This window comes from Vicia villosa, unplaced genomic scaffold, assembly GCF_029867415.1.
Source record: "Vicia villosa cultivar HV-30 ecotype Madison, WI unplaced genomic scaffold, Vvil1.0 ctg.003270F_1_1, whole genome shotgun sequence".
Classification (NCBI taxonomy): Eukaryota; Viridiplantae; Streptophyta; class Magnoliopsida; order Fabales; family Fabaceae; genus Vicia; species Vicia villosa.
In genome coordinates, this window is record NW_026706159.1 from 79,848 (window position 1) to 100,375 (window position 20,528).

At 35.4% G+C, this 20,528-nt stretch overlaps 1 protein-coding gene across 1 annotated transcript; it reads right to left on the bottom strand.

Moving 5' to 3' along the window:
• Positions 1 to 1,036: 1,036 nt before the first annotated feature.
• On the bottom strand, positions 1,037 to 6,732 carry LOC131640678 (probable ADP-ribosylation factor GTPase-activating protein AGD8). The gene is made up of 7 exons (XM_058911062.1): positions 6,473 to 6,732; positions 6,194 to 6,312; positions 4,047 to 4,482; positions 3,667 to 3,912; positions 2,900 to 3,022; positions 1,460 to 1,558; positions 1,037 to 1,331 (listed from the first exon to the last, which is right to left on the bottom strand). Exons 1-7 carry the CDS (start codon positions 6,539 to 6,541, stop codon positions 1,224 to 1,226), a joined length of 1,200 nt encoding a protein of 399 aa, XP_058767045.1. The 5' UTR covers positions 6,542 to 6,732; the 3' UTR covers positions 1,037 to 1,223.
• Positions 6,733 to 20,528: the final 13,796 nt, after the last annotated feature.

Sequence of the window (20,528 nt, forward strand, 5' to 3'; positions counted from 1 at the left end):
ATCTATTACCATTATTTCTTGAATTCATATTTCTAACTTTAATTTTTAAATTAGCTTAATTTTAAAGTAGCACCAGATCGGCCGGTCGGACCTGTTGAACTGGAAACTGGTCAGATAACCGGTCCGGTTCAATAGTTGGATCGGAAATGTCATTGAACCGGTGCAAACCGGTCAAAACCGAAAAAACCGGCGGTTTAAATGCATTTTTTTATTTTTTTTAAATTAAAACGACCTCATTTTAATTATTTTAATAAAAAATTAAAATAAAAAATAAAATAAATAAATTTAAATTTAAATTAAAATTTAAAAATTAAAAATTAAAAAAAATTACATATACGATTGGTTTTGTTGTCGATGATTTTGCTATTGAAGAAGGAGATCCCAACATTGAAACAATTTTTTCTTTTTTGAAATTAAATTTAGTAGATAATGAAATTATTCGGTTATAAATTATTCAATTATATTATATTGCAATTATCCAGTTTAACCCGATTTTGTACTATTTTATTAAATATGATACCTATGTTTAAAATTTGAATTTAAATTATGAACTTGTGATATGATATTTTTAAAAAATTTAAGTGCTAGTTATATTTTGTAGAGACTGAATCATCCGGTTTGACAGGTTTTATACCTATATAATTTTATTATAACAACTGGTCTATTCAACCAAGTTATCCAGTTTAACCTGGTTTAGTCATGCGGTTCGACCAATGACCCAGTGGTTCGACCAATCAACCAGTGACCCAGTACCTTCACCGGTTTGATGTCCGGTCCAGTTTTTAAAACACTGCTCGAGATCAACAAAGCATGATTATGGCAAAATTTGATGCATGTAACCGATTCAGCTGAGGGGGTTAAGGCTTATTTCAGAATCAAGAAAAACAAAAGCAAGTCAAACTGGTTAAAAAATATGTAATAGTAGAAAAGTATTTACCAAATTGATACAAGATAGTAGTAACATTCTTGAACTTGCGACAAACTAGCATTGACCAATAGAAAAAAGTAAATTGTAAACCATCTATAAGATACTAGGAACCTTAAAACATGACTTCTGTGATACAAAATCAAAGCACCAGCCAAAATGACAAACCTGAATATAAAAGTATCTTATTTTTGTTCATAAAAAATTGTCTATCTATTGAGCTCTTCTTTTACATTTGAAACACAAACGGCTGGTATCAGTAAACACCAGGTTCTCTTAAAATACACAACATACAATTTTAGAGGATTCGGTCCTGAAGATCTGTCATCAAGGAGGATGCCAAGGAGGTGAGCTTTTTCCCAGTTTCTCCAGCAATGTTCTTAAGGGAAGAAATATCCTGTTGTGCCTGTAAAATAAGGGAGTGAAAGGATCACCATGCAACTAAACATCAACACGGGAATCATATAATAATTTTGTTGTTTGAATAATGATTATGAACAATTAAGTTTGAGTCCAGTATAATATAAGGAATACCTGGAAAGATATTCGATTGATAAGATCACTAGCAGCAAGATCGACATTGTTATCGCTTGAGTCACCAAAAAGATCGGCACTGGATATAGCAGATGAACCCTGGAAATAACAAAAGGATTAATGCTGCTACTAAGTACCAATTTTTAACAGCCTGGTCCCTCCTCTTCTTCATGTTTTTGGTTGCAGATATATGGGAGAATAAGGAAATTTCCATGACAGAGACAAAAAAAAAAAAATCCAAGAAAGAAAGAGAAAATTTGCGGAACTGAGCTCTTCCCGTTCCCTCAACATAAGGAACTATCCATAACAAAGAGACGTTAACATAACAGAGCTCTTCCCAATCCCTCAACACATCTATAACTGAAATTCCTTCCTAATCCCTCAATATATATCTATGTATAACTGAAATTCCATCACTTCATTTGCTGTACGCCAAATAAATGCCAAATCACTCGATGAAATTTGGAACTTTTCCTTTCTCTCACTCATCCCACTCACCCAACACTAGCCTATATAACGAATAATATCAACAAAAAGATAAATATTTTATCAAGGAAAAGCAAGTTCAAACTCTGCATTGGGTTAAATTCCATTTATTAATACACTACAACCCATTTTGATGAAAAAGGGTATTAGGTTTGCTAATTTATGAAACTATACTAAAAAGCAACAGCAAATGAGTTTCTACTAATAAATATGTATACTTATGTTATACAATTAAGATTAATGAGAAAAATGTCACTGATGTTGTGTTTAGAAACAGTTTCAGGCCTTCAATTATGTATGATAAAAATGGTTTGCCACAATCATTGATTTATTATTCCCACAATGGTATTTACTAGTAAAACTGTGATCCCTACAGTCAGACAGAAGGAAAAAAACTGACCTATAAAACAAGTCCTGAATTACTTATCTTTTTTTAAACACTGGTTTGGGAGTACAAAACATTTCATATTTAATCTTCAATATGAAATATATTCACTTCGAAAAAACACAAATCACTAGCCCTTAAACTTTTCATATAAGTTAGTATACAGCATGCGGCCTAATTAGTCCAAGCAAAATTTTGGTTGTATAAATAGTAGTCCTTGATAATGCAAAAAGCCCAATTTAAATACTAATATGCATGAATCACAAATGTAAATCATATTACTCCTTGTAAAGTCTGGTGCCTAAAGACTAGTTTGATTATATTATCAGTTCCTTAGGGACTAAGATGGCACTTTTGCATTTTTAGGACTGGAGTGTTTGCAACCAAAATTTTCAGGGTTGAATGTGGAAATTTAGGAGATAGTATAAGTCCTGCCAATGACAATAGTATGTGATATGAAAGAATCCATTCAACACAGCGTCAATGCAGGGTATTGAACATCTACAATCTACATATGCATTCATACTAATGCTTTGTTCCATTGAGTTACTAAAGGAAAAGACACATACTGAAAACTTTGATAAAGTAGCTTGAGCATCCACATCAGCCTTGCTCTGGTCACCAAAATATTGGGATGAAGAAATAGACTTGGCATTTGAGAACTTCTTTCTTGCTTCATCAGTTTCCTGAATCTTATACAATCACAAACAAAAGAATATAAGGGGCATGACTGTGGGGTCAAAAAATTATTGTGCAGTTGAATTAATTAATTTGTTGAGAAAAACACTCGGATGAGTGGCATCTTCTATTGTAGCTTTAAAGAATATTAAAGGTTTATACAAACACATACAAAAGAATATAAGGGGCATGACTGCGGGGTCAAAAAATTATTGAGCAGTTGAATCAATTTGTTGAGAAAAACACTTGGATGAGTGGCAACATCTATTGTAGCTTTAAAGAATATTGAAGGTCCTACTGCAAAATCATCTCAGACTATAATAATGATACAATAGTATTACACAACCACTGCACTAGCAAACTCGTAGTTTTCCAAATTACACTGAAATCCCTAGTAAAATATATATAGGATATTTTGTGTTGCAATAAAATTTTGGTAGAGAAAAAGTTTTGAAAATATGTAATCCTACACATGTAAGGAAGCATTTAATCTTTTTCATTAACATGCTAGCAGTTTCTCCCAAAATTGCATTCACTGGGGTTTAAAACATTAAACTGGATAAATATATCAAAATTTGAACTGAATCGTATATAAACACTGTAAGCTTACTACATGAAGTATTTATGCAGGGGCAATAGTTACAGGCATAGGGCTTACTTGCACTTTTGAGGAGCTAGGCCCAGATTTCTTTGGTAAGCCACTACCCATTCCAAAGTCTGAAAAGAAGTTAGATGACTTTGGTGCAGACACATGACCTCCAGAATTTAACTCAGATGTTTGGACATCTTCTGTATACTCAAACCGAGATGTTGGAGGTGGCCCAGAAGGCAAGTTGTTCTTTGTCGATGATGAAACTGGCACAGGTGCTTCTTCGGGCTTCTGCTCATATAGAGACTCACTTGGCTGCATTATGATAATAATAATTAGTTAAAAACTCAAGTCACCAAATTAAAATAGAGAACAAAATGATGGTAAACCAACATGCAATTTCTGTAAACGATCAGCAATCAAAAATAACTATTTGCATTATTGAATACCTTTCTAGTGAGCTTACGGGCTCCAAGCCCCCCACTCTTAGTAGTTTTTTTTGCTCCAAGAGGCTTCTTCAAATTATTTGAAACTGCAGTATATGAAGCTCTAGGTGAAGAAGTGCTCTCAGTCTTTTCTGGTTTCTCCAAAGTCTTTTCAATTGGGACTTCGGTTGTCCTAACATCAGGAAGTCCATTATCCCCTTCGGCAGACTGAGAAGCAGTTGCAGGGGATGGAGACAAGGCAGCCTCCTCAGCCATACTTTTAGCAACTTCTTTTGAAAGCAATTGCTTATACAACTCTGCAGCTCTGGATGTATACTTCGCCTCTACTTTACCATCGCCATTCCAACCATGCTGTCTAAAGAAAACACTTGCTCTACCGTTTCCACCAAAGCTCATCATTTTAAGTTGCTCAGGAGTCCATGAGTCTAAGTTTGTAGATCTACATATAAAAATATATATTAAGTATAAATTGTTTCTGCCTTCTCACTTCTTTCTACTACAGTATAGCACTACTTCCTCCCCATTGTTTGTAATAAAATTTGTAGAATAACTAAATATAAAACAAAGTACAGTAATACTTCCTCCCTGTTGATTGTAATGTAGTTCATGTAATAACTTAGAATAATAACTAAATATAAAACAAATATGTGGAGTAATGTACTACTTCTTCTCCATTGATTGTAATGCAATTCACGGAACGACTAAATATATAACAAAGTTATTCAAAAAAAAAAAAACTAATTATAAAACAAAAACACAGAAACAGGGTGAGATATTAAATTTTTAGTCAAGTAAACTGAGGCTAGATGAATCACTTTTGATTCAGAAATTAAGTGTAACAACCCTTTCAAATCTTACTCGGTATAATGGAATAAATCTCCTGCTCAACTTTTTCCTAAGATATACCCTGAAAAACCAAACTAAAATGTTGGATTGTGGTGGCAATAACTGAGTTTTCTCGTGAAAAAAACTCTCCAGTTAAATAATCAAAAAAAAAAATTAGGTGGTTCCAAGTTTGCATCCTCTATTTTAAAGTTTAAACTAGCTAATCAGTTTCTCAATTAAAAGTAGCTATCATAAATTGCAACTCAAGAAACAAAAGGAAATAACTAGCATCAGTAATTTTCCAATCTAAACACGCCTTGCAACTCAGTAAAGTAGCTCAAGGGAAACAAATAACAGCTACGAGAAAAACAATGGTGCTTGCATTCCAAACCTGCTGCAAAAAGTAAAACCATGCCATAACCAAGCTCTGTCACTGCATGTGCTTCAAAATTAACTTGGGATATAAATATCAACCAGCATTTATTTATTCTAGACTGCTGCTAAAGCAGTGTAGTCAATAGCGGCGCTATCCCACTATAGCGGAGCTGAGGCCAGTTGTTATGGGAAGAGCCTTAGCGGTGCAGAACACTTTAGTTACCGCTATAGGGTAGCAGGCAGCAGGCAGAGCGGTTTGCGGCCTGGAGCAGGTTCTGTATCGCTATCCTTTTCCCCTTTGAAAAACCGAAATTACCCCTTAAATTTAAAACGTTTTACAGGTAATTTTTGGGTTTTTCAATCAAATTTGAGTTGAGACTCAACCCTAACCTTCCTTCACCGATGTTTCTGCACTTCATCTGTTCCAAAGAAAAATCACAAGTTCCTCTCTCACCTCTCTATGCACTTTGTTCTTCCCTCTGCACTTCATATGTTGTATGTTTATAATTATTATTCATGTAATTTGTCCAAAAAATGATTAAATAGTGGCCATCCCGCTATTCAATTTTTGGGGTCAGCCGCTCCACGCCGCTATCCGGGATTGACTACACATAATAAGAGGCAAAATCCCCAATATGGTTTCATAGACCATGCAAGCAATAACCATTTGATTTGAAAAAAACTAGTAATAACACTTATAAGAGTGAGTGACTAGTTAGCTACTAACAAATTACTAGCTAATTACAACTGTAACACGCGCGCAGAACGGAAAAAATAATGCACTACTCTAAATCCATCCACATGCAAATTCAAGCCTCACCCTTGCACAACACAGCACTAACACTACTAACCAAACAGCTACACAATCAAATTGCAAACTGACACAAACACTGAAGCTTCAAAAATCAGCAACCAAATTCATCATTTAACAAAATCAATCAACAACTCACCTCACGAAGCTGATGTGAACGCCAAGACTCCGATGAACTGCCGAGCAATCAATGCAGAGAAAGATCCCATACGGTACTGACGCCCAGGTTGGATTCTTCGCATTACAATCGAAACACGACTGAAACAAAACAAAAAACCATCAAACTTCAAAAATCAAAAGAACGCACACACAGATATCGCAGATCTGAAACGGATCTCGAGAATCAAAGTTCAAAATCGAATAACTGAAATCACAGGAGCGTGAAAATTCAAAAAATATATAAGAAAGAACTTCGAACCTTGTTTTCGGATTTGGTTTTGAGTTTTCTGAACACGGCGTTCTTGTCGGTGAAACCGTCGGAAGCCATTGAAAATCGACGGTGAAAATGGAACGGAAATTGAAAGGGAAATTGGATTGTTGTAATTTGATAGTTGAAAATATGAATAGGGTTTTGAAAGTGAATCTCAGGGGTGCTTACGGGGAAGAAGAAAGCACCTCCTGAGGATTTTGAAGTGGAAACGCTAAACTTTTTTGTGTTTATTTCTGTCGCTTTCTCTTTAAAAATTGAAAATAATAACTTTTGAGTTAATTCAATTGTACTTGTGCCTTCTAATTTTTCAAAACCCCGAATTTGTTTTTTTAAAAAATGAATTTTTTTAATTTATTAAAATATTTTTTGCGAACAAATATATTAAAATAATAAATTTTATTTTAACTTATTTTTTAAAATTATATTAATTTATATTTTTTTAATCTAATAAACTTTTGATTAACCAGAACACTCTAGCCTAGTCGTTCCATCAATAGTTCTCTAAGTTTGGGCTTCCTCCAACTCATATTACAAGAGTATTTATAATTTTCTCCTTTATGTTTGTGTTAATTACAGTGTTTTGGAAGTAAATATCATTTTAATTTATCCACTTTCGTGTATTGACTCCGCAAAAGTTGTTTTGAGTAATTGGTGTTACCCTGAAAAAACTCTAGAGACAAAGTAGGACATGTGTCCTCAACAGAAGACCCTTCCATTCTAACAAGAAAATTTACAAACAAAGAATGAAGTGAATGTCGAAATAGAAGGGTGTCGAAAGTCAAACGTAAGAATGTCGAAGCAGAGGGCGAAAGTCGAACATAAGGATTTCATACTTAGAAGATTTTCGGACCAAGCCTTCGATTGCAAGGGACGCGTCAAAATCGGAGACGGTTACCAGAAGTAGCTAAAGCGCGAGAATTCAAATTTCAAAGTTTGAAATGTTAAGGGACGGTTACCAGGCCAAGGTCGTGTGTCAAGAGCGCCAAACGCGGAGAAGGATCTTACGAAGCAGTTGGTGCCAATTCAAATCTTAGCCGTAGATTATGTTAGGTAGTTATTTCATGTAAATTCTATAAATAGGTCAGAATAATGTAGAAAATGTGTGTTCACTATTACAATCAAACTGCTTGCTTACACTCAGCCCAATTTCCGCCCTTAAGAAAATAAGAGTTGCTGAAAGTCTTGATGTATGTGAATCACCATCTTTATTTTCAATGCAAATCCTTTACTTTTTAATTGTATGTTTCGAAGCTTTTACCTATGTTGTATTCTTTAACCAGCATTTGCTTTATCTTTTAATTGTTATTTCAACCAAGTAGGCTGAGACCGGTTGTTACGATCAAAGAACAACCTTTGAGTCGACGTTGTCTGGTGGTCACGAGTCACCCAAGAAGGTCAAGGCCGGTATGTCCATACCCAAAAATCCTTAAGTCTAGGTTTGTCCCGTCAGTTACGAGACACCTATCGATCAGATCTAGCATTCAGCATGGAAAAACATTGTGTTTGTTATCAGCCTTAGAAAATCGTCTCTTAGGCAGACACTTCGACAAAACAGATACAATTCCAAACTTTAGCACGTGGTTTTAAGATCAACTGGTCGATCTTGCAAGTAACCCTTGGTTTTAAGGCTTTGGGAGGACCAACCGTTGTTTACCAATTTCCACAATAAACAAAAATGGCATGCCCAGTGGGACCATCGTGCTAAATTTTTTCGTTTTATATATGTATGAAACTTAGGAGTGGGAAATACACCAAACAATATCATAACCCACCCAAAAAGGTTAGGTCTAGGATGATAAACCCTCATAACCCAAATAACGTCGATGAAGTACCCCCTCATTCTCTGAAGTCTTCAAATACGGTGATTAACCCAGTTGAGCAAGTGACTGGTAAAGCGACAGAGGCACCAGTTACGAGAACAAGGATAGCGGATACCCCTGTAATCCCACCAGGAGGCACTGGAGCAAGGGGAACTTCTTTCTCACCATTTCGACCTAACTTGCCTTGTGTTGGGACCGCTGACCCATGTATGGAATGTCGTATTTCTTAATGGTTGAAACTCAGTCGGCATCGAGTCCTGCGTTAGTATTAGACACACAAGGATCCACGCCAAGCACCCAAAATAGGGCAAACCAGAACAAAGTTGTGCCTTTGTCGAATACGTCCGTAGCTGTGCTTAGGCAACAGATGGATGATAGCAATCATGAGTTGGTGAACATGTTAACAAACCAAATGGGAACTTTTTTAATCCTATAGTGCAGAAATCAGCAGAGCCGAACAGACAGGTGGTCGATCAACTCACTCGACTGTGCAACTTCCTCGGGCACCTCAGACGTCTGGTCGACAACCCCCTCAAGCCCATAGGCAGGTTGTTGTGCATACACCTGCAGAAGAAGATCAAATGGATGATGAAACAGTGCAACAAAATCAAATTCCCAGACTGCAACCAAATCAAGGTGGGGTACGAGGGAGACACCCGCAAGTCATGATGGTGGGTCGACAACAAGATGCTGATTAGTTTGTCGAACAATATTAGCATGAAGAAGCGGCCATGGAAAACAATCTGACTACGATTATCGAAAGGATTATGGCCAGAAATAGACTGAATACCCCGCTACAAAGGCCAACATACTCTTCCCCGCTGGCTGAATACATTGTGCAGAGAGAAAAACCTAGAGGCTGGAAAATACCCAAGTATACCAAGTTCGAAGGAGAGACAGGAGAATCGACAATCGATCACATCTCCGGATATCTGATTGAATCAAGAGACATGGCGAACAGTGAGAGTCTCAGAATGAAACATTTTCCATCATATCTCACTAAGGCGGTGTTTACATAGTTCACCACGTTACCTCCAAATTTTGTCGATTCATGGCCAAAATTGGAAAAACTCTTTCACGAGCAATTTTATAAGGGGCATTCAAAAATTGGTTCGGTCGAACTGTCGAACATCAAAAGGAGGTTTGTAGAGACCATCGACGACTACCTAAATAGGTTTAGGTAGCTTAAGGCAAAATGTTTCACGCAGGTACCTGAACATGAACTGGTTCAGACGGCTGCAGGGGGTTTAGATTATTCCATTAGGAAGAAAATAGACCCAACTTTTGTCAAAAGTATGTCGCAGTTAGCTGATAGGGTTCTTTTCATTCCTTTTTTTTACCTCGTTCGGGAACAAGTTGTATAATTTTTGTGATTGACTTGTTGAAAGGTTGTGACTGCCTTCTTCTTAGTGAATGGGAGACATCCATTGTAGATTGTGCTCTTCTTCTTTTGTTGAGAGATGAAATATGATTGATCCTCTGATGGAATACCTGAATGTTGAGCGCTCGGTCGCACTAACTTAAGATTACCCTGCCCCTAGTTAAGATTGTGGGTTTTGTATTTTTTTGAAAAGAAACTACTACTCCTTAGGCTCAAAGGGGTTGACGAAGGTTTCACTCCCTTATAACTCCGGTGTTTAGGAATTGAAACAATGCCTGTACATCGTCAGCAAGATCTTTGTTCCAAAAGCATACGATTAGTAGTTCATGTGTTTTTGATTTTCATCATTCTCCTTTTTTAGTTGCTTAAGATAAATGAGTTGAATATCAATGAACATAATGACGAAGATGAAATGATTTGAGAAAAACATGTATATTGCATTATTTTTATTTATTCAAATAGAATGAGTTTCTTACAATGGATAGTACTTGATAACAACAAAAGTAATACAATTGAAAGTGCTTGAGAAATCTATACAATGGCAAGATTGTCTTTATTCTGAGGCAAATGAAATGTTCTCTAACAAACACAAAGTCTTTAGGCTCCGTTGGTGGAAGGTTCCCCCATGAGGAGGCATGGCATTTTGTGATAGTAGCTTGCTCTTGTTTGTAATTCCCCATGATTCTTTGTCTGTTGTCTTGTCAGATATCGGTGTGGAGGAATCATCTTGTCTGATCTGATAGAGAGGAAGAAGTCAAGAGTTTTGGTAACCATGGATGCATATGCATGAATGCAAAAATGTTAATGATGATGCAAATGCAGTAGGAATTAGGATCAAGGATCAAGGCCTTTTGTGATAATAACTCCTCATGGTCAATAAGATATGGTCGAATCCTCTAGATTCAGAGGTTCGATTTTGCTTTCTTGATAAATAGGCGGTGCATGAGTCAAAGATGGTCGAACCCTCCAGATTTAGAGGTTCGACGTTGATTCTGATAGATAACTGATGTAGAACTTCTGTATAAGTCAAAGATGGTCGAACCCTCCAGATTCATAGGTTTGGCATTGATTCAGGATAGATAACCTTTACATAAGTCACATAAGGTCGAACCCTCCAGATTCAGAGGTTCGAAGTTGATTATGATAGATAGTCTGAATGGGCATAGGGTAGGATGGAGGCATGTTTTCCTGCAAAACAAAATTTCCCAACCCCTCTCACAGGTAGGATCTAGTATATGGTAGGTCAAAAAGCCAACAGAGGATTGAAAGTGGGCGCAATCATACGACATTGCCTCGTTCAACCAAGCTCTGCCCGTGGATACATGATCGGAGCAATCAGACATACGTCTTCTGTCCGTCATGGCCACTTTATTCCTAGTTCCTAAGGTATCACTCATGGCCTGGGTATTGGGCCTTTTATCTCATAGAACATCCCACCCAACCTACAAACAGAGAAAATATGTGGTCCCCACGGGGACCCATAATATAGTCCAGATGCATGCGGAAAGTAAATATGATATGCAAATAGAAATAAACATGATATGCAAACATATAAACACAGGATGTAAGCATATAAACAAACTAAGAAAAACACCCAAAGAAAAGAAACAAACAAAGGCTAGGATCGACTTGCTAAGAATGGACCAGCACAGGTCTATCACATCCCCAGCAGAGTCGCCAGCTGTCGCACGCTCACGAAATGTGAACAGAGTCACCATTAATATATTTATCCCATTAAGGGAAAGGAATATCAGAAAACCTAGAATAAGGATAAGAGAAGGTCTTGCGACCAGAGATAGGGTACGGGAGTCGGTTACGCAATGGGAAGGTACTAGCACCCCTCACGTCTGTGGTACTCCACAGAATCCACTTATGTTTGTTGTTATCTAAAGGGTGTGTAAATCTATAAATCTAAAGCTTAATGCTAAGGGAATGCATGCAAATGAAAAAAACAGAAACACGGGGAAAACAAGGTTTATAAATAGTTGTGCTCGCTTAGGCCCCGCGACCTAATGCCTACGTATCCTTTTCAGGAATCAGAGCGCCGTAGTTCGGCTCACATGTTTTTGTTTGTTTTTGTGTTTTTTAGTTGAACAGTTACATTCGCACTCCGCTGCTCGACCTCTGGAGTCTTAAGCTGGGAATGAGCGGAAATAACGTGTCCGATTAGGAGAAAGAATTCCTCGGAGGCAGGAGAGAGAAGAGAGATGATTGGTTTGTGTTTTTTAGGTGTAATTCCATGATGGACGAAAACCCACTATAAGGCTTCGCATCACTTCCTTACTTTGTTTAGGTCTGAGCCTTTATTAGATATTTTGAAGTGTTTTTTTTTTATATCTTTTAAGGGAAATTAATTTGTGACTTGAATCATGCCTTAAAAGTTTAAATGTTTAGAAATTAGAGAAATACATCAAAGCCTACGCCTCAATCATTTCTCTAAATAGCGGGTAAGAACATACATCGAGGCCTACGCCTCAATCATTTCTCCCACTAAGTAGAAAAGAACATACATCGGGGCCTACGCTCCAATCATTTCTTTCCCACTATGAAAAAAGAGTATTAGCATGATTCGCGTCGTCCTTTTTTAGATGTTTTAAAGTTGAAAAGGAAAAGAAAAAGGAACCTAATCTAATATGAACTAAAAGATAAGTTAATTCCTAAATTGTCTAATTAAGAAACTACCTAAAATTATAGGATTTTCAAGGGGAAGACTAACCTAAAAGTTATGGATGTTATGGGTCTTAAATATATGGAAACCTACAAGTGAAATTACAAGTAAAAATCACAAATAAGCATGATACAAAATTAGTACAAAATTGACTAAAAGAATGACTTGAAAATATAGTACAAAGGCATGGAATAAAAGGATTCAAAATATAGTACTAAAATGAATTAAAAGGCTATTATTTTTATGATTTTTTTATGTGAGAACAAAGGAACTCTAATTAAGCAAGAAAGAGATAAAAGAATTAGCCTAAACTAATATTTTTGTGATTATTTTCTATGTCTAAAATTATGTATTAAAGGTCTAAAAAGATGGTAGAAAATTAGTTTTAACTACTAAAAAGAAATTGAAAAAAAACTAATTAACCTAAATAAAAAAGATGGAAACAGGGGGTGTGAATATGGATTTTATGGTGCATAGAGCAATATGGGCGCAAGACCCAGTCAGATCATGGCCCAGAGTTGTTCTTGTGTGTTATTGATTTTCAGCAAAATATGATGGGCCACATGGGGGTGTGATTATTAACTCGGCCCAGGATTGTTTTCGTTTGATCCATTGCGAATTTTATTCAGATTCTATTGAAAATAAAAAAACAACTAATTGAATAAGTAAAATAAATAAAATAAAATAAAAGAAACCTGAAATAGGATTAGGGTTGCGAATCGTGTGACCTTTCAGCTTTCACATTCCCCTTTCCCCTCTCTTGAACGAGCAAACGGTGGCGTTTCTTTTTCCTTCTCCGGTCTTGACCTCCGACGGGCGTGGATGGAGGCGGCGCGATGACTCGACGGCGAAATCCCCGATCATTCTCTCTCTTGTTTCGGTTCTATTAAGGCTTGTTTCCGATCTCTTTTCTACGTCGTCAATGAGAAGAGCACCCTCAACGTTATATCCAGGTATTGTTCTAATCTCTTGCTCCTTCGATCCCCTCTACATAGCTTCTTTCATCTTCTTTTTCTGAGTTTCTGAATATTTCCGCGTATCGTCGTTGTTGTGTCGATGTTAAAGACCAAGAGATTGAAGCTTTAGAATTGTTTCTTGAAGGTTGAAGATTGCTTGCGATTCGTCTTGCTAGATTGAAGGGGTTTCAGAGCTTATAGGGTGTTAAGATCGGTGATCCAGGTTACAGAGGATTTTTGAAGATTATTGGGAGATTGAAGGTGGTAAAATGGTGGTCGAATGGTGATTGGAGAGATGGTTGAAGAAGTGAAGTGTTGTGGATTGCATGAGAGTGAATAGCTGAGAAGTGTGGTGGTTCTGAAGATGATGATGGTGGATGAAGGATGAGTGAAAGAAGAGAGTGATGAAGGTGAATTTGAAGAATCTCCTCGATGAATAATCAGTGTTCTGTTATATATCTTCAGATTTTTTCCTCTTTGTTCTGTTATCCATCTGTTAGTAATTGTTAACTCTGTTAGAGTCAGTTACAAATCTGTTAGTTGGTTAGGAGATTGAGAGTTTCTGTTAGTTAATGGAATAGGTAGTTATAACAGTTAGTAACTGATTTTGGAAGGTTGTTATGATGGTTTAAATGAATTGATACGTGTTTATTTCTTGTGCAGATGGCTTGGAATTGGAAAGAAGATGGAAAGCGTGATTAAGAAATCAAGGAATAATTTTTAGGAACTTTGGATCATAATGTATGGTTGTGGTCTGTTGAATGCATTTTGAAACTCTCTATTAACTTGTAATGATGAATGATAATTTCCTCCATTTATTGTATTAATTTAGAATCCAAATTCTTCTTTCACCTTTTTGTACTTGAAGTAGCAACTACAACATAAGATGGAGATCACAGATCTTGAAAGTGTTTATAGTCAACAGTCAACCTTCATCGTTGACTTTGACCAAAAAGTCAATCACACACTAGTGACCTCTTTTCCAAGCCATCATCATACGAATCTCAATCTCACAAGGCTTGTCATACGCTAGCACCTTTGTTCATATGAATAAGTATTGCACCATAACTTATAATTCGTGCTGTGCGCCAGATAATTGCGTCCAAACTCCATAAATGGCTCCTTTTGGTTAATAAATGAATAGTGAAGTAAACCTAATCTGGTTGATTTCAATAAAAACTTTGATGAATGCAATCATAGGGAAATAAACCCTGATTCTTGATCCTTATGCTAAGTTTGTTGATTAGTGATGCATGATATGTTAGATGATTTAATGAAGGTATGCGTATGATAATGTAATGCTTAAGCCAGTTAAAAGTAAAAATCAGATGGGCAAATTTTGGGGTGCAACAGCTGCTGTGCCGAAAGGGACTTGGATTAAGCCTCAGATGTCGGCAGAGAGGCGTGAAGCCGTCGAAGTTGAAAAGGATAGGAAGGGAAAAGCCCCAATGAACTACCACCTGGAAGGGACAATAAACCCTAATTATAGAGGAGAAATGGAGCGCGAAAATAAACCCTAATTATTACAAAAAAACCTTGGCAACCTATACATTGATTTCTAGAATTTAAATGGCTGAAAATAAAAGGAAAATAATTTAGATAGAAAAGAAATTTAAATAAAATAGACAATTAAAATTAAAGGCATACGACAATCAAGGGAGTATGAGATGAGAAGAGAATCGCGCGGTAATGAAGAAATTCAATGTTTAATTACAAAGACAAACCTAAACCTTGAAGGTAAATGGCTAAAAGATAAAGAATTAATTTAAGACAATCGATAAAGAAATAAATAAATAAAACCTGAATGCTCGAATCAGGTATGATCGAATCTGCAGGCTCTGAAGCGTTGAATTAATCCATACATGCATGCACAAGCTATGAATGTCTGCAAAATAGTCCAATGCTCGCTCACGATGGTAGTACCTCGCAAAAACAAGAAAATGTTAGTACAAATCTAAAATAATATATGAAAGATGGTAAAATATAAACAATTATTGATTAAAAGAAAATTCTAAAATAACGTTATTAAATTCTAAAAGTAGATTTAAACAAATTTTTTTTTTAAAATCTAAGTTAGGCCAAAATGTAAACCCTAACTAAAAAAAAAAACTAATAATTAATTTAAACAAACAGACCTAGTAAAACGTTATCCTATTTTTATTTTTTAACTTTACTAGTGATGAAATTAAAAAGGCTAAAGTAATCTAATTAAATTATCCCTAAATATAAAAACTATAGTTATTTTATCTAAAGTTATAACATTTAAATAAAATGATTATATTAAATATACTAAAGAAAAATTAGAATAAGGATGATGGATGGCAAACAAAAGGATAGAAACAACTACCAAAAAACAAACTAACGTGTCCTCACTCTCCCACATTAATCTTCTGCTTTGTTTCAATTCTAATTTGACTTTTCAAAATTATCTCATAACCAATTATGCAGCGACACATGGCAACATCAATCAACTACCTAACTAAGAATGGAAGATGCCACCAAACCGTCTAAATTACCCTTCCTTGCTTTTTAATTAACACTAAGAATTGCCCCTTATCGTAATTTACTAATTGAACTAATTGCAACCAATGAGAAGATACATTTTGTACAAGTGGCTTTCAATTTTTTCAAATTTCCTTTTCCCTCTCATTCTCCTCTATCCCCTCTTTCCACACTTTTGTCATTTTCAACACTTTCTTCCAAACTCTCTCTCATGTTTTCCCTCTTCTCTCTCCAAAACACATTCCGCTCCTTCATCTCGTCTCTCTCCTTCATCTTTCTTTTCTCTGTTTCCCTTTCTCTTTTCCATCCAAACCCTAGCGAATTCTTCACTATGTGCACGGTCAAATACACCACAAATTCATTCAATATCTCAAGAATGTGTTCACTGAAAATGGTAAAGTCACCCCTTTCTCTTTCGAATTTGTTTGCTTTTGTTGTCGATTACATTTTTCTTATCTTTTCACATTTCTATTTTGACTCAAAATCTGTATTTTTTTGTCCAGGATGTCTGAATCCGGTTTAGGGTTTGGGAAAAGTGTTGATTTTGTGAGAGTTTCTGAGTTGAAAAGAATGAAATCTGTTGATTTTGTAGTAAGTATTTTCTTACCTTTCTATGTTTTACCAATCTTTTTCTCTCCATACGATTATTTGTGTTTTATTAGATTTAGATGCATTTCATGTGTAGTTTTTTCCAGATCTGGAAATTAGAAAGGAGAAGCATCTCAGTGTTGATGCAAGAAAAACAAAAGTTACATGGGAAGCATTAGGAAAATGAGACTTGCCTAATCTATAAACAAATTTTAAGTTTTCATGTCTTTTGCTGATTATGATTGGTTCTGTACATAAATGATTGTGAAAATTGAAATGATCTGAAGAGTGGTGCAGTGTTACCTAAATAGATGAAAATGAGGTCTGACACTCTTTTTGACTATGTCGTGTTGCAATTGTCTCTGAAGCGTTCAAGGTATGTATATAATTCGTTGGATTTTTTTATTATGTTTCATTGTTTTTCTGCTGGTTTGAGTTTAAGATCATGTTTAGTTATTTTTCTTTATATTAAATTGGCAGATGTGAATAAAGAATGAAGGTTGAACCATACTTGAACCATACTTGAGTTTAAGAAATACTTGAACCATTTAAAGGTTGCAGAAGAGAATGAAGAAGAGAGACAGAGAAAGTTCTCTTGAAAACAATGGGATATCAAACCAACAATGTTCCTGACTTTGAACATGTATTATTATATTATAACAAATATGTTCATTATTTTAACTCGTCAGTTGTACTCTTTCTATATTATATAAACTCATGACTTGTTCTTGTGTTGAAATTTGCAGCGATGCAGTGAAATTACTGAAGAAAATTATCCACTTTTGAAGGGCTGTGAACTTCTAATCATGGTGACTCAACTAACTCTTATATCTTTTCTAATATGCTTTACAGTGTAGAGTAGCTAAGGTCTGCCAACATCAATGATTGGGGAACCCGCATATCCGTTTGCAACTCCTTTGAAATCTTTAGAACATGACTTGTAAATTCTTGGTGAAGATGCTCAGACTACATGTCGTTCTGAGTATGTTAGGATTTGAATTGCCACTGTGTTGTATGAAGTACTGAAGACTATGCTAACTCATCAACTATCAAGGAGTAGGTTTGTTTTTCTCGATTTATGTTACTATCTCTTAAATTTTTCAATAGTACTTTTTCGTTTAGTCGGAAGAGTCAGGCCTTATAACCTCTTTCAAAATAGCTTATATGAATAAGCATATAATTTGTGTCTCTAGAATAGCATATTAATTAAGAGCTTAATTAAACTATTTAACTCACCAGTGGTACTTCTTGCTATCAATCGTAGTAATATCAGTGGACAACGAGCTTTCTTAATGCTGCTTCCAATATTCGAGCTTCAGCTGAGGCTGGAATGTAGAAGTTGAGTGGTGAAATTAATTAAGTCTGGGGGACATCGACTGATGTTGGGGGAAAGAGCAATAGCAGTGTTTAAGTGGAGCAATGCCTTCAATGTGGTGCCAAGTTTTCTTCATTAACTTCTTTGGTCGACCATGTGCAAAAAGTTCATGAAATAAGCGGTAACCGATCTGCGGCTAAAGTTACAATTGATGCGTGTCCAAAATGTAGTAAAGGATTCAGAGATCCTGTGTCTCTTGTGGAGCATGTTGAGAGAGATCATGGCGGTCCTTCTAGAAAGTTGGTATTGAATTGATTTTGCCCTGAAGATATATAACATGAATTCAGTGTTTATATGTTTGAAACCTTATTTATACGGTGATTTATATGTATTCCGATTTGCATGTAGTATGTTGTTTCGTCGAAGGTGTGCACTATAAACTGTTGGTTTTGTTGTCTTTTAATATCATAGGACTGTAATGTACTTAATATTATTATTAACAGTTTATGTTTTCAAGATGCCAACTTGAGCATGCTGTGTTATAAAGAGGCATTTGGAGCCTAGCTTGTGCGTTGAAGTTGTCATCCCTACTGCATTATACTTACTGGCGAAACACTAAATTTTTTTAGAAATGTTCCACTCTTTGTATTGGTATAGATAGCTCTTAATAGATCCGTGATATTGTTTCTATCATAGTTTTTCTAACTTTGAGACAAGATATTTAAAATTAACTACATAATTTATTTTACTGGACTGATTATGCATTTGCACTTAGATTTCATAAGAACACATAGGATCAACATCTGGAAATCTACCTATTTAATTATAATTTGTTTCTTCCCAAGATTTGAATATATTGAGGCATCTGAATATATATACAGTTGTTCCTTTCCTACCAACTACCCTACACTTATCCATAGTCTTACTGATACTTTCAGGCACTTGATTGGTTAACAGACTGGCACTGGCTCTATCAACAAATAGCTGAAGGAAGAGCATTCAAAGATTGAAAGTCATCATTCCTCATAATGACAATTCCAACTGACTTGTTTTTAATATATATATATATATATATATATATATATATATATATATATATATATATATAGTTTATGTATGAATCTTCAATTACAGTTTCACATACAATTTGGACATGATTTCAACTATCCATCTTTAAACAAGAAATGTGTTGGGTTGCGACTTTTGACATATGTTTGGATCTGGTCTTTATATGCCTTTGTCAAACTTGTATCATCTGTTGAATCATTTCATTCTTTCCTTTCATTCTTTGTTGGACGTGTTATTTTCGATTGCGGATCTTATTAACAGAATGTCGACTTTTGCATTGACTTGGACCTTACTCTTTGTATTTGTCCATTTGGATATGCATTTGACAAATTTTTAATTTTATCAATAGTTTAAGTTTTGTATTCCATAACATTTAATTGATGAAATAAATAAAAACTGTATATGGACGCTCTTCGTGAAATTAAGGAGAGGGTGAAGAAAACTAAGGATGAAAAGAAAGCAAAGAAGGCAGAAAGTCAAGCTAAGGCACAAAAGGCTGTAGGAAAGGGAAATGTTACCAAGGGTGGAGCATCAAAAGGTCCTAAGCTTGACGGTGGAGGTGGGAAGCGCTGAATACTTGGTGTATTGGATTTTTGGATAGCTCTTGAGTAGAGTTTTGAATTTTCTGCGTTGATAATTTATTTTTTGGATCAATTATGTATTTTGTTTTCCTGTCAAAATTTATTTTGGAAGATTTTGCAGTTTCTTATTAGATTTTTCTGTGGATCAAGTTTGAGTTTTGTGAATTCTCTTCCATGCTTTCTATTACTTGTACTTTCTTTGGTTATGTGTTAGTTTCATTAGTGATGTTCTCATATAAAAAAAAAAGAAAAGTACATGGATTCTTAATTATTTTTATTAGCAAAACTTAACTATGTTAAAATTATTTAATGCTATTATTTATATTTTGTTCTTAATTGAATTAAAAGATATTTCATGTAGGATATATTCCCATAATTGCTATCTGTGACACTGATTCTCCTGTGAGTTCACTCATCCATAATTGGTTTATGTGTTAGTTCCACAACATCTTGACAACGAGGCTGACAAAGGAAAGTAGAAACAAAATCTCCCTAAATGGAGAGGACATATTTCTGCAATAACATCATCTTCGTAGGAAATTATTACAATAAACTAATCAAATGATGACATTGACGGTGAGCTTCACAGGATCATAAGTACATGTATCATTTTATGAATTTCAGCATGAGAAAATTAAGCCACAAAAAAATGTTGCAAATTGCAATAGAAGATTGTTCTCTGTCTAAACTATATAAGGTATTAAGAATCCTTGTAGACAATTTCTCTGAAATTATGAAATATGAACCCCATAGGAAGATTACTTAGGACTCAAAGGAAAATTTGATAAATAAGTGTTGTCATTTCAATAAAATAAATCCATGACTGTATTGGAAATACATTTTTATCAAATGATTTAATATAAGAATGAATTTACCCGTGCGGACGCACGGGTCTTCTACTAGTTAAATGATAGAAAAAACAACAAGCAACCAAACCAGCCCCATTAGTAACAGCAGCGGCTATTTTCTTTTTAACTTACAACAAACATGACTATAGATTGAATCTATATAGAGGTTGATAAATCAAGGAAATAGAAAGAACCTTACCTGAGGTGGCTTTCGTCAAGAGGATACGTCGCTTCGTCGGAAAGCGGAGGAGGTAACCGGAGCGTCGGAGCTTGAGGATTCATGGAGGAGATTTCGTCGGTATCGGAGGCGTGTGGAT

Coding starts and splice junctions, on each gene's coding strand:
- LOC131640678 (XM_058911062.1), bottom strand. CDS start 6,541: ATGGCTTCCGACGGTTTCACCGACAAGAACGCCGTGTTCAGAAAACTC. Junction 3,913..4,046: donor CCCGTAAGCTCACTAGAAAG/GTATTCAATAAT, acceptor ATCATAATGCAG/CCAAGTGAGTCTCTATATGA. Junction 1,559..2,899: donor CTACTTTATCAAAGTTTTCA/GTATGTGTCTTT, acceptor TGTTATTTCCAG/GGTTCATCTGCTATATCCAG.